Source organism: Dermacentor variabilis, chromosome 2 (genome assembly GCF_050947875.1).
Source record: "Dermacentor variabilis isolate Ectoservices chromosome 2, ASM5094787v1, whole genome shotgun sequence".
Lineage (NCBI taxonomy): Eukaryota > Metazoa > Arthropoda > Arachnida > Ixodida > Ixodidae > Dermacentor > Dermacentor variabilis.
The window spans coordinates 151,592,531-151,611,794 of record NC_134569.1 but is presented as its reverse complement, the minus strand read 5'-3'; the positions used below and the strand labels follow the sequence as shown (position 1 = coordinate 151,611,794).

Here is a 19,264-nt window from a genome sequence, read left to right as displayed (position 1 = left end):
CTGAACTGAGTATAAGAGAAACTGAAGGTATCTTTTCCCGATCAACAGCAGAAGCTTTTGACTTTCAGCATTTTTATAATAATTGTTGATTATTTTGTTAGAATGGCCATAAGCTATCACAGCAAGATGGATACATGATCACTGATTAACCTTTATATAATTTTATATAGTTCTTAAATGAATACCCGAGGCAAGGATCAATATATGAGCTTGCTGTCACTTCAGATACGAGTGCCCAGAGCTGACAAATATAGCCATTATAGGCCAGGTTCAATGTTCTTTAGGATATATATTAGAGCCCTGGAAATTAGTAATGTGTGTACACATATATTCTATAACAACTATTGAACTTGTTCACTTATGTACATGCCAAGTAAATGCAACCAAACTATTCCAAATGGGCGGTACATACAAATTCTGCACTTTATTTTCACAACACCCTTGCTTTTTATACCCAAACAAAACTTTTCTGGGCAAGGGTAAGTGCAGATCTATATTAATGAGTCATTTGGTTGGTGCGAAAATGTGAAGATATTAAAAATTCTTATTCATACCCCTCAGTTCAATTTTTATCTGTGAGCAGAAGACTGATAAAAAAAAGAGACTGATATAATACATGTCATAAAAGAGGTTACTGATACTTACCTTGTTAACCCACTCGATATCAGCATTTTCATTAAGGCTTTCATCAGGTCCATAGTCTGCGAGGATTGGTTCTCCTCGGACGCTTTGTTTTCTGGCTAGCATTGTTCACGTATAGACTGCAAGAAGGCCCATTTGCCAAATTAATTAAGCTGCGGCAATAAGATTAGGTTAACAGTAATACACTGGATCTAATATACATATATATATATATAGATGCTTTATATAGTGAATCAGAAAAAGAAAGCATCATTAAAACAACTTAAGGAAGCAAAATACACACTCGCAAAATATCAGTCACACAAATGATCTCCTAAAAAGAAAATATTTGGACACTAAATTAGCGGTATATATATGAAAATTAATTACAGTTAATTTATGGGGCACGTATCGTATATGATACGTGCGGTCTCGCGAGCAGCTCCCTGCGCACGTGGAAGTCAACATTCACCGCGGCACTTTCCGACTCTCTCAAATCCTAAACTTCCTCGTGTTTTAAACGAGACTAATAAAATGCGTGCTTATATATACGCTTCCACGCAGTGCGCGCCTATATTTACACACACACGACACGGTTTATTTTTTCACTCGTTTACGTTTCACTCAGCGGCGAGATGGCAGAGATGATATTGTATACACAAACCGCGAGTGCCGTTTTCGGAACCGGGAGAAGGCGCAGCATCTGGCGAAGCAAAGGCGCTGGTCGCACGTCTCGTGCTCGAAGTGTATCTCTAGCTACGCCTAGGCCGCCGAGGCAGCGCTATATACCACGAGTCGTAAAACGCGCATATAAATGTGCTAAAACCTGGCGGCCCACGGCCGTTTCGACGCGTGCGAGAAGCGGGGGACGTAGCTGCCGGCAGCGAGGCCGCCATCGATTTCATGGCTACCTGTCATCGCGCGCGCGCGCTGCCGACGTGCGATGTTTGTTCAACGCGCGGTGCGAAAATAGGAGATATCTGATACGCCGTGATCGCATGTGGGGCGCTCACCTTGAAGGTCGGTGGCAGTCCTATTAAGAAATGATCAGGATAGGTGAAGAGGACGACGACTCGCAGTCGCATTTTCCCCGGCCGGCCTGATCATTCCACGGAGGGATGGATACGGCGCCTCGCTTCTTCGAAGAAGGAGCACCCAGAGCGGCGAGAGACGAGGAGGAAAAGCGCGGATGGAGCGCGCGGGAAAGGGCTGGCGCGCACGCCGAACCTCCTCTCTTCTCTTAAACATCCTCCGTTGCAGCCCGGATCAGCCCAGAGCTTATTTAACCCAATAATAGTCCCTTGTTTGCCTCAAACCTTAGAATATAACGTGTTGAGGGGACATTTGCGTTATGCTTATGGTAACGTCATCTAGCAATAAAAAATGAAACTATAATTGTTTAACGAAACATTTAGGTTTTGCAGTAAGGGGCGCTTAAATTTGTTGTTATTTTTTTAATAGGAGTTTGCAAGCTTTGGTTGAAACAAATAATTTATATTTATTATTTCACTTTTAATTTAAAAATGTGTTATTGTTTGCTGTATAAAGGTTGCATCAAATTTATTTTCATCGGTGATGATGGCAATCTTAATTTAACTCAACACTAGCGCCTAAAAGCAACGGCGGCGGCGACAGTTGTTTTGAAAGGATTTGCTCGAATACGGTGTAGTGGGGCGAGCGGCTGGGGCGACGAATGCTTTGCAATGAGATACGCGACGACAAAAAATACTGTGGCGGCGCTGCGATCGAAATGAATTGGGTTGCATCAAGGTCGCGCCGTTGGAAACTGCTGGTGAGACTTCTTGGAAGGGTCTTCGCGCGCTGGTTTATGCGTTCAGGCCGCTCAATCGGTGTTTATAATTGGATATCACATTTATTTATGCCTTAGGAATAGGCGCCTTTCTTTCTCTTCTTTATTTTTATTTTATTTCTTTAATGCCGCTCAATGATTGCGCCTGCATTGCGGCCGCAGTGTTGGCTTTCATTCTACTCTACGTCATTTGTACGGTTCCGTTTGTAGAACAGATATTTCTTTCTTGTTCTTCAAGCAGCATGTATCTCTCGTGTATATTTTTGCGCATATAGTTTTTTCATATCAATAGGTTCCGCGAGACGCAGACGGAAAAAACATGTAAAATTCTTGCATGCGCCCTTGAAACAAAGAAGACATATCTACCCGATCCGGCCCCTGTACTCAGATTTACGGAAAGCATTCTTATAGAAAAAGTTCGCAATTGCGCCGGAAAGGCGAAGTACCGATTGCGATAGCAAATTAGCTAGGTAGCTGTACAAAGTAAGGATAGTAGCTTTATCGGCTGTATGAACTTGTAAGCTCAACGAGGAAGTAGAAAGAAACAGACACACGGAGACAGCGCTGTCTTTGTGTGTCTGGTTCTTTCTACGTCCTTGTTCAGTCGCGCTTACACATTCTATCATGTATTCAAACCAACTAGCCCGTCAACGTGTTTTAAGCAATTTAACCGGCACGGTATCACGCGCGCACAGGTACATGAACACATCGCTCGATCACAGCGGAAACGGAAACTGTAAAAACGCTGGAGTTAGTAATCGCGGCAGCAGCCGCGAGCCAACTGACCTCCGTGCATATGTCGCTTCAACGCGTACGAAGCGACAAAAGTGCATACGGAGCTATACTGGCACTACGCGCACTCTACAAACATCGCATATCGCTTGCAAGGCACACGAGCGCCGGCAACGTGTTCGTATACGGCGCACGGCAAAGGCGTCTATAACGGCGTCCGCGATTCGTGGCCAACGCCGCGGTTGTCTCCACTCTGTACGGAGCGGAGGGCGAGGAGGACATCGAGGCACCGTCGCAGCCGCCAAGACATGCCCAACAAGGGCACGCCACAATGGATCGATCATCTCCCCGCGCTCCTATTCAACCTCGCCATGATGGGAGTCGCAAGGGCTCTGCAACAAGTTCCGAACAGTGGATACACCCTGTATGCGGACGACATTACGATCTGGACAAACACCGGCTCCCTAGCCGAGAAGGAAGAAACACTCCAAGCGGCAGCAAACTGCGTCGAAACCGAGGCCATTCGATGCGGGCTCTGCTGCTCACCCGACAAATCCGAAGTTATCCGCATACAGGGACACAACTACAAATCACCAGGCAACCTGAGCATCCTCCTAGAAGGGGCTCCAATCCGGGAAGTGCCAGTCATCCGGATCCTGGGTCTCTGGTTGCAGAGCGACGGAAAGGCCAACCACACAATCCAACTGCTCAAAACGACAACACAGCAGATCTCTAAGATGATCCGCCAGGTGGCCAGAAGCAAAGGCATGCGGGGGAGGGCACGATCCGTCTGGTGCAGGCGCTGGTCATCAGCCGCATCTCCTACGGGCTCCCCTACCTCCCCCTGCTAGCTCCGAGCAGACCTAAACAAAGTCAATGCGATGATACGCGTAGCCTACAAGAATGCCCTTGGTCTCTCGCCGTATACATCCAATGAGAGCTTGGAAGCTTTGGGACTACACAACACGTTCGAGGAAATTCAAGAGGCGGTCTTCCTGTCCCAGAGAGAACGCCATCCTTTCCACAGCGACAGGCCGACACATCCACAAGCGCATCGGCTACCCGGCGGACATTGACACCATCCAGTCGACCACGAACATTCCTAAACCGTACCCGGCCAGAGTACACGTGGCCCCGCTCCCAACAAAACATGTCTCAAGCTCACAATGAAGGCAGAATAAACGTCCGTGTAGACTACCTCAAACGCACAGTGGGACGGAGCCCGAAGACTGTCTATATATACGTTGACGCTTCCCTATATCAGGGTACATCGAACGCAGCAGCAGTCGTGATGGTGGACTCTTCTTACACACAAGTATCCAGCATCTCCATTCCGCACTGTACGGTCACGGAAGCGGAAGCGGCGGCGATCGTGCTGGCTGTTCAATACGGGGACGCGACCGACCGAGAGCTACAAGTAGTAACCGACTCCCAATTAGGAGCCGACATCCCGCTTAAGCGGCATGTCGGCTCCTTTTAGCAGGCAGAATACTTCAAAAATTAGCTAGATTCACGAATAATCCATTGGCTACAAATTCATCACTCAAACACCAGATTACGTAGGCCCCGGGACACTCGGGGCTGGACGATATAACGAGGTCGCGGACAGGCTAGCTCGAGGGCACACAAACCGAGCGGCCACAATCCTCGATTCCACAACCACCCGCCCCGTCGCCGCGGCTTACGGCGCGAAAGTTCAATACCTGCGCAAACAACGACAGCTTTGCCCCCCACCACACAAGGGGCTAAACTCACAGGAAGCGCGGGACTGGAGACAGCTCCAGACCAAGACTTTCCCCAACTTACACAAATACACCATCTTCTCAGAACACTACAAAGACTCATGCCCCTAGTGTAACGAACAGCCCACTGCCTACCACGTCACGTGGGGGCGTACGGGCCCCAAACCGCCAGACATACAAACACAACAGCCGGTGTTGCGTACTCCAGGGTAGCGTACCGTACTGCTGCCTAGAAGTAGCGACGCCTGCCTATCGAAGCTCGACCGACATTACTTATTGGGTAGCGTGGCGTTGTCGGCGGGCTGCAGGCATCCGGTAGATCATGGCGACCAAGCAGGGGCGAGACGATTTGCTAGTGCGAAACTTGCACTGTTTATTCAAAGGTAGTTGAAAGAAAACAAGAAAAGCATGAAGTATGAAGTCTCAAGTATGAAGTCTCAAGTATGAAGTCTCAAGTATGAAGTCTCTCAAAGTACATTTCGGAGCCCCTTAAATAGGCTCTCTACAAGTTATGGGCGGGATCTTGCTTCCGTCGAATGACACGTGACAGGCACGGAGAGAGGGCCCCCGTGGGCTCCGGCTCAGGGGGGGGGGTGAAGGGGATGAGGTAAGCACACACGATGCCACGACCATAAGAGGCGACGGGGATGAGGTCGCTCGTGGGCTCCGGCTCAGGGGTAGGGTGAATGCCCTCTCGCCACGTGGTGTCAGACGCCAACCCTAACACCAGAGAAGCAGTGGGAGGCCACCCTGTCCAGCTCAGACCTAGAGACTCAGCGCGGACTGGTAATCCAGGCGAGAGCAGCAGCCAAGGCCACTGGAGTTTTGAAATGAAGACTCAAGACTCCACTCACTGTACATTTTTTTCTCCGTATTTCTTTCCTCTTTTGTGAATAAATGTTTTCTGCTATTACTACCGGAGAAGAACGCCTCTCCTCCCTCGCCTCACCACTCCCCCCCTGCCTCGCGCGCCACAGGAGAGGGCACGCATCCGGGCCGCGTTCATCGCTCGCGCACGCGAGATTGAACCGCATTTGAAGAGGTAGTTTAGCGCAAATAAAACCACGGACACAAGGAAGACAGACAAGGACAAGCGCTCACAAGCGGTTTTATTTGCGCTAAGCTACCTCTTCAAATATGGACGACCAACTAGCCCAACAGTCAACTCTTCTAGAGATTGAACCGCATTCGGCAGCTCTGCCTCACACGCTTTCACTCACACGGAACCTCACGGCGACGGCAGAAATCCGCCTGGAGTGTCCATATAATTGCAATAAAAAGGCTGCAGTGCAACATTCCATTCATGTTTCCGTCTTCCTCGCGTAGCCGAATGTGGATCGAGTAATTGTTCTTCTATCGCGGTCGGACCTAGGGTGCCGAAAACAGCTGTAGGTAGCCATTATATATGCTAATCTTTGGCCCGTAAGCCGTGTGAAATTTTTTGTCCAGTCCATGCATGCTTAACAACAACGAAAAAAGAGAAGCGACGCTGTTGCCTAATTAGTGCCTACATAGTGGACATCCATGACGTTGCTTTGTTAAGCTCGAGTTCACGTACGGGTTCAAACTAGGTCGTGGAATTCGATGGAACGAAATGGAGGAACACTCGTGTACTTCTCTTTAGGTTTAGAACTGAACAGGATTCTTCATAATCATATCACCAGACTTAAAACGCCAGAAATTTTTAAAATTAATATATACAAGAAAAAAGGAGGTAGCTGCGTCCTTTGCCTTTTTTCAGGTGTGTAAACGAAAGAAATAATTCTCGAGCCTGATTTCTGAGAAAAACGTGTTGCGCTTATCTCATATCATTCCCAACTGTACGTCCGCAGCAGCTTCTGTATTATAAGCTGCTGCTTTCATTTATCCGGTGCGCTTTCATAAGAACAATACTGAAGCAATTAATGAAACGGCGCATGCCTCACATACACGTAGAGATATTTGTAGATCTGCTGTGTTCGTTGAAGTGTGGTACCACATTGGGCACACAGTTTTAGTGGGTTGAAAACATGATGATACTGTCAAAAAATGTTTTCCTAGCCTGAATCAACTTAACAGATTTACAGACTTCCCGAAAACAGGCCGTTTATATTGAATGGCAGCTATAGGAACTTGTTCAGCAGAGCCGATTAACACACGTGCGTTAATTTTCTGAGGAGCTGGTGCGCCTCTGCGTAAACAGCCGCACCACAATCATCCGAAATAAAAGTCCTCACTTGCATATCGGCCCCTCACCTTCGAGATTTCAGAAGTGCTGTTATTCGAATTAAATTATGGGGTTTTACGTGCCAAAACCGCCATAAGGCATTACGTAGTGGGGGACGCCGGAAATTTCGACCTCCTGGGGTTCTTTAACGTGCACTTAAATCTAAATACACGGGAGTTCTCACATTTCTCCACTATCGAAATATGGCCGCCGTGGCCGGGATTCGTTCCTGCGACCTCGCGCTTAGCAATCCAACACCATAGCCACTAAGCAACCGCGGCGGGTAAGTGCTGTACGTTATGCGTTATATTCGAACGGAGACGGCTATGCGATAATTTTTATAGTGAAGTCTGAAGTCGAATACAATCTGAGTAGCAAACACCATTCGATTAGACTACATATGTTTGTACTTCATTTCACCTGCTGGCACGTTGAAGGAGATCGTTAAACAAGCCACGGAGATTACGTTGGCAAAGACTTTCCGGTCTCCCCGATTCAGACTGAGTATATAAGCAATGTCTTTCCCTAACACTACTGTTCATATTAACGTCCAATAATTACCTTGATTCCATATTTTTCGGAAAGCTCGATTGGTTCACCTGGGGCTCGTGCAGCATTTAAAAGAAACACGTTTATTCTGGTCGGGATATCTCACTTTTTCAATTCGTGTATTTACAATATTTGACAATTCCTCCCTTACATATATGTTGTGCATATATGTGTACGTCTGTGTACCCCTATGGATTTACCTAGATATGCATTGATCATCTCTGCATCTCTTCGCACCACGCAGTTAATAAACCTGATTTATTTCACTATATAGTATTGTTTTATTTGATCACTGTTCCCGATCAATATTCCACCAACAAGAAGCGCGCGTAAAATGACACGATATCAATTTTTCTTACGGAGCTACATGTTGCAGATGGGCGGCTTTTGTGGCAAAAATTACGTGTTACTTTGAGAAGACAATGTTAAATATAGCAGTTCACCTGACTAAAACTACAATTGGTACCGGTCGACAAGAGTCGCGGGCGCAGCAAAGCAAGGAAAACCATAAAAAAATTTACTGCACATGCTTTCTGCGAGAAAAACAGGGCGTCCGCTGGCGTCCGCGCAACCAAAGCCCGCTCGCTAGCAGACGACACACTTGATAACAACATCAAAATAGAAGACGCCATGTCTTACAACCCATGCCTCAAATATGTATACTTAGCAACATGGGGTCAATAGAAATTTGCACTTGAGATAAAGCGCCATTAGAAGAGCGTACGCACACAATCGGTCTCAACGCCCGCAGCGAAATTACATTGAATGTGCCGCGAAGCGCGGCTCCATCCCAATACAGTTCGCTCGCAGCGCCCTCGCAAGCTTTTTCCACACGCAGCGCCTCAGAGGGAGAGCACCGTAGCACCGTTCGTTCCACTCAAATTTCCTCCGATAAGTGCCGGACAAACCCTCATGACCGGGACCGCCGGGATGTTTAAACAGTTCAAACGGCCTGTACTCGCCCTTATCTGATCCCGTGTGCTCGTCGCCGTTTCAAATTTCGGCTGCGCGTGGGAGTTTTCTTTAACCATACTTTTTTCCGTGCGAGGATACCGCACAGCCGCCAAGATTGAGGAACTAGAAGCAGCGGCGCAGGTATGTTTCTGGGCGGCCCGTGTCATTTTCCCGAGTTGTGCGCGAGTTTCTTGATTGTCGTAGCTCTGAAAATTAGTTCTTCGTCGCATGTTTTACTACTTGCTTTACGTACTACAAGGAACTACCTAATTGTGTACGTGAATTCGGTTTCTTGTGCCGGCAGCCGGTTGCACGTCGTCGCTGTCGGCGCAGCGTCGCTTGTTTACGCGGCTGTCATCTTGAAACTTGATGATGTGCAGTGAGTTAGTCGGATGACGCCCATCGCGTTTCGCGGCCGCTCAGTGGTTCGGAGAGCGCGAGGGGCGGCGGTCTTGGGCTTGTTTCCGTTGCCGCTTTGTATTCTTACGGTGACATTCGAATCCCATCGACGCTTTTCTGTGAAGCTGACTCACCCTAGCGCTAGTTCCTCGTTGCTGTTTCAGTGGGCGCGTTAGTTTTCTAGCGCTAATCGCGATTTCTATCTGCGAGACATGTGTATTCTGTGTTTGCGAGCTACTTGTACGTTGAGGAAGCCAACTGCAGCGGTCCTTGCAGAGTCTCTTCACTCGTGTGAAGGTGCGCCAGAAGACGCCTAACAAGATGCCGCCGTCGTCTCCACGGTCTGCAAAACGCAAGATACAGGACGTGGCCACATCAGAAGCTTCCGCTCGTTCCGGTGAGAACACTGTTTTTGTTTTGATTCTGTCCCTGCCGCATACACATCGCACGAACTGCAATGTGCTATTGCTTTCGCAGCATTCTCGCGAATTATTTTTACTCGTTGTCCTTGGACGCTTGTTGACTATTGTCTGTGATTACAACGTAGCCTACATGATCAGCCGCGACAACTTTCTGACCTGGTATTTGCCGAAGATCGTCCGTTCTGTAATCTTTAATTGCGTGCATATGGGCAAATTGGTATAACTTGCGCTTATAGACTGCTTGTCACCCTGTAGCTTTGGTCAAGAGATTGCGTTATTTTTCTGTTTACTTTAGACAGCAGTACTATCTTCAAGAAGATCTGTGCAGTAGACCTGGGAGAGAGCCTGGAAACTGATAAGGATAAAGAGAACGACGCGCCCATGCCTTCAGTTGAGCAGAGTGAGTATCATGCTACCACATTTACAATTTGAAATGCGTCTTTGTAACGTGCCCTGTGTGAACTGCAGCAGCACGGGTGCACTGAACTGGGGAGCTGAACATGGAAGCATGACTATTTTTTTGGTTGGCAATTTTGTGTCATGCTCACGAGATCAGCATTTGATAACATTATACCCATTATGAAATTGCTGTGCTGGAAAATAATTGGAAGAGCAATATCCTTTTTTTTGTATTTTATGCCTTAAATGACAAGTGAGTAGCTATAATAGCGGTGTCGTACGACCACTTTTGGTCACGATCAAGCTCGATCCGGATCAAAATTCTCAGCTGCAGTTAGCTCCCTCGCGCAGTTTGCTCAAAGGAGCTGATTGAGACCGAGAAATTTGATTCAGATCAGGCTTGATTCAGATCAGGCTTGATCATGATCAAAAGTGTGCCATGTGACACCTTTATAACTTGATTACCTTGCAATCTAGCTACTCACGACCAAGGCACAGCTGTTGTGAACAGAACTGAAGGCCATATGTCAGCATTTTATATGAAAATGTTGTGTAATCTTAGCAAAGATAATTTTTGTACACTATGCAATGAGGTATGTGTCATGGGGACTTAGTGTTGGCCTAACTGTCTTTTGATTCTTTGTGCCATTTGTGAAAAGTTTAGATGGCATGCATGCAACACATTCAAATTGGCGAGTGATCACCTTGTTCACGATAGCAATCTTGTCAGATTTTGAAAGCGATACAAACAGTTACTATGCTCTTGATCATTGTGAATATCTTAATTAGGTGAAAATTGCAGAAGAAATTGCCATGACCAAGTGCAACAAATTGCTGTGGATGTATCTGCTAATAATAGTAGCTTTTTTCTTTGTTGTAGGTTTTTTTCTCTTTGAATTCTCCCTTGACAGCAATAGAGTTACCTGAAGTGTGTTGTGTCAGGCGTGGGCAATACCGTGGGTCTCCTGCACACTGTAGTAATCTGTTTTGCACACTGAGTCAAGGTTCTACATGACTAATTGCTAGAGAGAGAAACCTTATATGGCTCTTCATAGACTTTCCTTTGTTTTCGAGCCATGCAATATTTTGTGGCCACTTGGTTACATTGTACCTAACAGAAAAATGTCTTGAAATTGATAGATAACAGAAAGGGTTGTGGAAAAGTCCAAACCTTGTTAATTTTTCTACTTTTTATAGTCGGTGTAAACACATAAAAAGTTAAACATAAATCATACAGCAAATGTAATCTTTACAAACAATGCCTTCTCAACCATTCAAGAAACTTTGATACCAATAAAAATAAAATTGGAATAAAAAATGGTAAGCTATTCTACTCTGTGACGGTGGAAGACCAGCGAAGCTGTTTAGCACACGAGACAAAGGTGACATAAAATTTTGAACAAAAGTACAAACGTGTTCACTGCCCTGATCAGTGGTCATAGGGACGATAGGTATGCGCACACATTGTCGTATTAACTCTGTTACTAAATGCATCTGTCGCGTAGGGCAATGAATGGCTTATGCCCCTTTAAGCAATTGTTCATACCACTCTAAAAAAAAGAAAAGAAAAATGTTTCCAATGCGGACTTCCCAATTACGAAAGAGGAGAAATAAAATTCTATGGTGGAATGGTGAGCAGCAACAAAGCCAGCTGTGGAAGATGAGGATGCTCGAGCCATTCCTCAGGATGATAGTTGCTGATAATGATAGTTGATGATGATGGTGGCAATAGTTTCCTCTTGCCAATGAATGGCTTATAACCAGTTAAGAAAGGAGCGGCAATGGAGCCAGCTGTGGAAGGAGACGTCGACGAACGCGTGAGCAGTGGCACGATCGCGTTTACACCAAAGGACGCCAATGAGCTAGTTCGCGGGTTGTTCACTGACAACGGAAATGCCCAAGCCATATACTGTAAAAATTTTTTTCTTAAGTGACATTTTTGCTGCATCTGCAAAAACGAATTAGGCGGCCAGAAACTGAAGAAATTTTTTTTGGCTGGAAGTATGCTACAGAAGGAGCCACTTCTCACTATAAACGAGATAAATCATAATTTTTCAAAAAGAAGTTTGAGATGATCGAGTTCAATGTCTGGTGCATTTGGTGTGGAATGTCCCAAAACAATTTATGCCCTTCAGAAATGCTAAGATGCTTGTGGTGCAATCATCAGATTCCGACACCAAAATATAAAGGGAAAAGAAACAAGCACTAACATTTGAAGACTGCGGCTCTGTGTTCATGTGTGTTGAGTGGCCATGGTTTGTGCATGTGCCATGAAGAGCTGGGCTTTCTGTTGGAGCAGCTAGTGCAGATTGCCATTGTTTTTGTACCATTCAATTAGTGTGATTGTACAAGCCAGCTACAAGTAATCTATTCCAGTTACTCAAAGGAGGCTTTGCATGTGCATCATGGGAGCATTGACAGACAGGCAGACCCACTGCTCCCTGCCTCCCGCCCCCCTTCTTTTTTTTACAATATTTAGACCTGTGAAAGTTGGTTGTCCTAGTACCCCCCAATTGCCACCCCGTGCTTGGTGGAAGTAGCCCATAGTAGATAGTCAAAGGGAGTTATTGGATTGAAGATTCACTTTTCGAGGCAGTTGGCCTTCAATTTTCTGTTTATGTAAAACCAGCCCTCACTTAAGTTTCCTTTTTGGTTGTTTCACACTGTCATTGGCTGCAATACATGTCAGTGCAAACACCAGTTTCAAGCTGCTCGTGGTGTCATTGGTGCCAAGCAGAACCATACCTGCCAACTCTCCTAAGCTTTCATGAACTTTGCATACTTGGGCATGTTTTAGGATTTTACGAATGTTCCATAAAGTTATGTGAAAAATAAATTATGGTCACAAAAATGTCTTTTGCATAGGTCCCCATAGGTATATAAGTTTTCTGATGCACGGTGAAAGAAGTTTGTACAGACTAGTTCTTGAAACAGTTGCCGAAAAAGTCACTATGATCTGAATACAATTATCACTATTTGCTGTGCGGCGTCAGAAGTTAACTCATCTTTAATAAAGTGCATACGTATCCCTAAAAATGCTAGGGCTCAGGGCAAGTGTTTACAAAAATATTTGTGCTATGCCCTCTCTCCCCCTTTTCAACGAGCGATATTTTACGTATTTTAAAGCTTGCAGATTGACAGGCATGCAGAACACAATACAAGAGGATGGAATTGCATTTTCTGCTTGGTGCCTAAGACACCAAAATGAATCTGTGCTAGCTAACTTAAATTTTAATTCTTCAGTTTCATACTCACTGGTCGTGTAGGCGTTGACACAGTTTTATTCAAGTTTGCATTTGCTGCACCTATAATGTGTGTATGTTTGTTTGTGTGTTACCTATATAGTGCCACGAGGTGAACACCCAAAAGCAGAGCTCCCTAAGGTGGCTGCCCTGGGGGAAGCAAAAGGACACACACCCAATGGCACTGGCACTGACCAATCAGTTGTCACAATGTCAGTGGCGGCAAGGGCTGCCCTATTTGAGAGTGCGATCTCCAAGTCTGGGGGCAACAGTGGCCGGGGCACCCTTCCTCTCAAGAGACCGATTTCGAGACCCCCTCTCAAGCAGTCCTTCTCCACATTGAACGTGGGACGGTCACACTCTATAAGAACTGATGGTCCTCGCCTGAATGCTGCCGCCAAGTTGTCGGCCCTGTCAGCAGAGGAGCTGAGTGCAGGTTAGTAGATGCATGCATGGGATGGCTTAGTTGCTGGCAAGGAGTTTTCAGGGTGTGCTGCTGTTTGCGCTTTGCTTATCTGTAGGTATTGCGGTTTCATCACATCATCTTTCACTCCAGTGTGCAAATTTTGATGTACAACAGTTCCTTAGTAAAAATATAGCGTCAGCTCGACTTACTTGAATAATTGGAAGTGTATATAGTGCTGCGGTTCTACATTCATGTATAGTTATACTGCTTTACTGAACAGAGCTTGTCCTGTCTTTTTTGTAGTTCACTTTTTGCTATAATGTGGTCCAATTTCGCGCTATAATGTCTGTCAACTGGTCCAGTTTCTTGCTCTGCTGTAGACTAAAACAGCTAGGGATGTTTCCGCTGCATGTTCGGGTGGGTTTGGGTGTTTGCGTGGGCGAGTGGGGTCTCTTAAAGCAAGTTGGCGTGCAGTGACATGATAGCAAAAAAAATCTATGTAGTTGTCTTGCATAAAATACCGATTGTCGCGTACCTTGTCTTGAATTACCACCAGAAATTTTCGTCTGAAAAGGGCAATATAAAAGGCAATAAAAAGGGCAATAGGCCAGAAATATTGTAGGAGCAGACGGTATTTGCTAGAAAAACACTTGTTGGGTATTATGGCAGGAGTGCCAGGCTAAAATCCTGTGCACCAGCCTTGCCGTAGCTGCCAGCACCGGTGAGAAATTTCTGAGCAAGTAAGGCTGATCCTTCTGAATCCATGCAGTTCATTCTGTAGGTTGCACGAAATTGCCATCACAACAAGGTTTCCCCAAGAAACCAGTGATGCAACAGTAATAAACATAGCCTGAAGCAATGGGAAGGCAAACATTACGGTTTCTGTTTTGGGGGCCCTGACTAACACTACTACGTTACCTTGTAGATCTCCAAGCTGTGTCATAGAACATCACGGAAACACGATCTATTCATTGCAAGGCTTGAGAGTGAGCCAGTTTGAGATTCTATAACACCCATACTATATGGGCACAGAAAATGGCAATAACTTCCTAATGACTTAAGATTTAATGTCACTTGAGCGGTGCCACACACGCCAACCAAATGGCATTCACCTTAATGCCATTTGTCACTGAAGGCATTTGCCAGAACTAATTCGACTGAGAAATGCGTACTCTCGATGCTATAGCTTGCTTAGTGTAGTTTACTTAAATAATTTGAAACGACATCCTGTTGAGCTGGAAAAAAATTTTTCAAGTGTTTAAAAGGGGAGGAGGGAATGAGAAATAAATTTTTGTTTCTTGCAGAAAGGGCTGCAATTTGACACATGCATTGCAATAAAGAGAAAAGTCTAAAATTTCATTAACATATCTTCATTAGTATTTGTTTTATAAGAATTTACAAGTTTCTTGAATGTGGAAAGCCTGGCACAGTAACGAAAGAAGTTAGGGAACTGGGAATGCTTTGTATGTTTGCCCAAATGTGTAATCTACATAGAAAGTGTTAGATTTTTTTTTAGTGCTCTAATAGTTTTTTGCTCAACATGAGATTCATGTGACGGTGTTTCACTGCACAGAGCCATGTAGTTATTCTGAAATAATGAACTAATGGAAAGATAAACATTTCAAGAATGTATTGATGCACAGCACAGTTTAAGGCTCACAGCAAAATAAACTGAATCAAAATAGGTCCAGCCATTGTTATGCTATGCTTTCTATGAGCGAGGTGGCTGAAGGACTAGCAGCGAAGTTGTGGTGTGCTTTATCTGAATCGAGGCATCTGTGTGTATTATTGTTGTTGTTGTTGTTGTTAAAGGACACAGACAACGAATACATCTTTTGACATCTTTTGAGTTGTGCCATCTGGCCAACGTGCTGCACATCAAACTTGAACTACAAGTGCACCGTCTCTCTGCCGTTTCTCTCGCGGAACTCTGTCTCGTGCTACACTTCGACTCTCTTTCGTTGTTGAAACTATACTTTTCCTTGCACTTTTGATTTTCATTGGTAGAATTCTTGAAAAGAAGTCTATCACTTGATACTGTCCAAACGGAGAGAGGCATGTGTCCCGCAGTATGTTGAAGATGACTCTAAATAGTTTGTTGCTATACACAGCACAAGTCATGGGGCTGTTATTGCAAACGTCCACTCTGTCCACAAGCCGCAGGTTGTCAATTGCACGCTGCAATGATTCGTCGCTGCGAACATGGATACGCTCCAGTAGCTCGAGGAGGCATGGCCAGTGAACTTCGGCCGTCAATAATGTGAGGAAAGCTGTGGGTTTCCCGATCTGTCGAATCGCTGCGAAAACCTAGCGCTTTCACTCCATCCAGTAACTGACTGTGTTTGGCACACCCTGCATGAACACCATATTGTTATCGGTGGCATCCTGCAGAAAGTCGCCTTCTTTGTGTTTGCGGGTAATGCGATCAGTGTTGGCGTTTGCACTTAATGTCACCATGCACTTGACCATGTTATGATGAATGACTTTCATGGCCATATAAAGGACGTGGCATGGTTCAACGCCTTGACGATTGGAGTGCCTAATCTCATTGGTCGCCTTTGTGAACGGCATGGGGTGCGCACTCGTTATGTTAAGCGGCTGACCGATATAGATCTGGGGAAATGAGTTTCTCTGCGTGTTCATGATAGAGGAAAGATGGGCACCTGGTTCTCTCTGGGGCTATAGCTTGGTAATGCATGTTTCATCTAACCTGGCCAAAGCACCCCATTCGTCGTCGTAGACTAATGTGTGTCCTACCGCATTCATCGCTGCTGTACACTGCACCAGGTCCCTGACATCCTCCACCTCTACTTCATGTTCAACCTCATCGTCATCACCATCGTCCTTATCATGCTCCGGAATGGTAGCCATTACATGGTCATCAATAGTGATGTTATGGTATATGTACAAAGGCGTATTCACAAAATATTGTAACTACGCCTTTATATTCAATTTCTTGACTAGGCCTCGGCGGTATGTAGGCTTCGTCAAAAGATGTTTAATGTGAACGTCTATGGCGAGATCGTTTCCTATGTGACATGGTAAACAGTTCACCATGTCTTGAACATTGATAGGCACATTGACGACTTGACCCTTTATGCTGAACTGGTTGTTACTGAGCGATGTACCACCATAAATGGCAGGCGAAGCGCTATCAGCCTTTCTTTGACCACATTCAGTTTTGGGAAGTGTGTGTGAATCGGAGGGTATGTGTGGCCAATGACCGTGGTGAAGCGCGGTACGCCGCCATTGAACAAAGATTCGCAGCATGTGCCACACACACATGTGCCAGACACGCGATCCGATGGCAAACGCCATCCTAATGCCTTCACCGCGCACTCTCGCTGAGTCTCGTCGCACACGGTGTCGAGTCCGCTCAAGTCCGACTGAAATCACATACGTCGCATGTGTATTGGAACAGATTGTTCACAAACTCCCGCTGAAACCGAGCCGTGATGGCGGTGAAATGTTCAAGTGAGTTCGTGTATTGTCTTCGCTCTCCATGGCATCAGTCGCATCCTCTTCTCCAGCCACATGGCGGGCTTTACACTTCCACTCCGCATCTGCCGCACGCATCTCAGTAGTGGCGTTTTGTCTACGCTGTCGCTTACATTCTCGGATGCTTGCAAGGTCTCGTTCATCATGGATGCACCATAGATCATCTTCACCCAAGCCTTCGCTATAGTGTTCCTTAGCAGCTTCACGGCGCTGTTGCTGATATTCGCGTTGCTGCTCCCGTCGACAAACTTCAGGCGCATACAGTGGGACTCGTTGGTGGACCCGCTAGACGACATGGACTCGTCGATGCTCACACGATTCACCTATGCTGCTTCACGTCGCCGATATGCATATGCGCGCTGTTGCTCTCGCCGTCACTCTGCATGGGTGCATTTTTCCTCCTCCGTATGCTCAACATGCGTCCAGCCCATACCAGAGCTTTGTGGAAACTGCCGACAGTGTTGCCAGCCTCTGAAGCCAGTTTTCTCCAAACTTGGCTTTAATTATTCTCTAGATTTCCCTAGATTTTCACTAACTGCAGTGCAGTTTGCCAATGTGAATTCTGTACACAAATATGCTGTTATATAAGTACACCTTGAAATTTATGTTTAAGTTTATTTCTAATCTCGATTTGAAATAAAGTTTTACTGAACTAAAGCTGAAATTAAGTTGCTGTGCAAGTTGTTAGTTGAAGAACACAGCTTAGCATGGAAGTAATTCACCGGTGAACAAGTCAAGAAACTTTTCTCAATACGTAAAACAAGACTTTCACGGGACCTTTTTGGGATTCTGCGGAAGGTGGGTACCCTACCTCTCGTTACAGAATGTAACAGTGTCAATGCAGTGTGCCACTTCAAGACACCGACATAAAAGATGTGGATTAAGTTTTCTTGTTTGTCATGCACTTGTCTGCTGCTCAGTGCCAAAACTGACTTGTCCTACTCGACAGTATAGTATGTATCCGTTGTTAGAATCGGCCAGCGTGGGTATTGACCTTCTAGTCTTTCCTGCCCCACTGTGTTGAATTGCTTTGCGAAGCTAACAATGGACAGGCCTGCGGCGCCACCAAGGTGAGACACGTTTGTCAGACCAAGTATTGTTTGATGGTCCACTGTCGTCTTCATGGGCCAATGGGAGCAAGAAACTCCTGGAAAAGGGTGTTCTAAGGCATTTCATCATAGACTCCGGTAACCGCCACGGTCGTTTGACAGACGCTCCAGCTAACTGCGGGGTCATCCCAGGAACCAACACGCGCTAGCTTGAGTCAAGCGTGGTAATCCCTGTCTACAAAGCTCTCCTCCTTTCTGTATGTTCAGTGAAAAAAGGTGTGGGAGCGAATGTGCGAACCCCCGCCCTCAAACCAGGTCCTTCGATGACTTTGGACGCTTTGATTGGACCAAGGTGGGATGGCAGATTTCTCAGGCCTAGGGATCTAGGGAGCACAGAGGAGATTTAAGTGGACTTTTTCAGCTCCTCAATGTGCTTCAGTTCAGTCATGCTAGACTGTTGAGATATAACATTCTCAACTCCTCATGTAGATATTGCAAATAAACCCAGTACTCCTCATTCTCGACGAGAACATGTTCCTCCCTTCAACAACGTCCTTAGCATGGATGAGTCGGATGATGGCATGGGCCAGTTACCCCTTTTTGACATATCCGAACCCAACTCTTACACTGTCAACTCGCGCCGATATTTGCTGCATTCAGTGTTGCGGCATGCGAAAGTTTCGCAGGTGACAAATCGAAGTTTCCTTCAATGCACGGATATCCACAGGACAACAGCACTGTAATCGGCAAAAGCTCAAATCAATGCTTTGGTAACCAGCCAAGCTAGGGCATCCACACTCTGTAGTTTCTTCGTCAGGATGCGTTCACCAAACTGCAGAGCAATTATAAGTCACGCTTCGCAGTAATGAGATGGTAATTTGTGGTCACTGAAATAAAAAAATTATGCATGGCTCTGCTATTGCAAGCGCCAGAGACTAGTGGAGCTGGGGGACGGCCAATAAAGTAGTGCCAAACCGCACACAAGACGCACTAGCGCCAGCAACATGTTCCTGCGGTGTCTGCCAAAGGCGTCCACTATGGCGTCCGCGATTCGCGTTGCCAACGCCGTAGTAGACGCTGCGGTTGTCTCCACTCTGTACGGAGCAGCAGGCAAGGAGGACATCGAGGCACCCTATACTCCATTCCATATATAGCAGTCAATGCTGTGAAAGCTACGCAAGAAGTTCGGTCAAGAAAAGTTATCACTTCGCGCGTTCCGTCTATGCTTCACGGCG

The 19,264-nt window shown here is 46.0% G+C and overlaps 2 protein-coding genes across 6 annotated transcripts in view; one reads left to right on the top strand and one right to left on the bottom strand.

The window, feature by feature from the left end:
* na (sodium leak channel non-selective protein na) overlaps positions 1 to 1,780 on the bottom strand; it is a 75,582-nt gene extending 73,802 nt beyond the window's left edge. The window contains exons 1-2 of the mRNA XM_075682271.1: positions 1,635 to 1,780; positions 646 to 761 (exon numbers count right to left, since the gene is read on the bottom strand). Coding sequence (XP_075538386.1) covers positions 646 to 747 — 102 coding nt within the window. The 5' untranslated portion in view covers positions 748 to 761; positions 1,635 to 1,780. The remainder of the gene's footprint in view (positions 1 to 645; positions 762 to 1,634) is intronic.
* A 6,771-nt stretch (positions 1,781 to 8,551) lies between these two features.
* LOC142572858 (uncharacterized) overlaps positions 8,552 to 19,264 on the top strand; it is a 72,112-nt gene continuing 61,399 nt past the window's right edge. For 3 of the 5 annotated variants that reach the window (XM_075682269.1, XM_075682270.1, XM_075682266.1), the window contains exons 1-4: positions 8,552 to 8,755; positions 9,290 to 9,410; positions 9,731 to 9,835; positions 13,180 to 13,512. In XM_075682269.1, the coding sequence (XP_075538384.1) occupies positions 9,335 to 9,410; positions 9,731 to 9,835; positions 13,180 to 13,512 (514 nt within the window). In that variant the 5' untranslated portion in view covers positions 8,552 to 8,755; positions 9,290 to 9,334. Of the gene's footprint in view, positions 8,756 to 8,998; positions 9,411 to 9,730; positions 9,836 to 13,179; positions 13,513 to 19,264 lie in introns of those variants that run through there. The other 2 variants (XM_075682268.1, XM_075682267.1) reach the window with 2 other exon arrangements.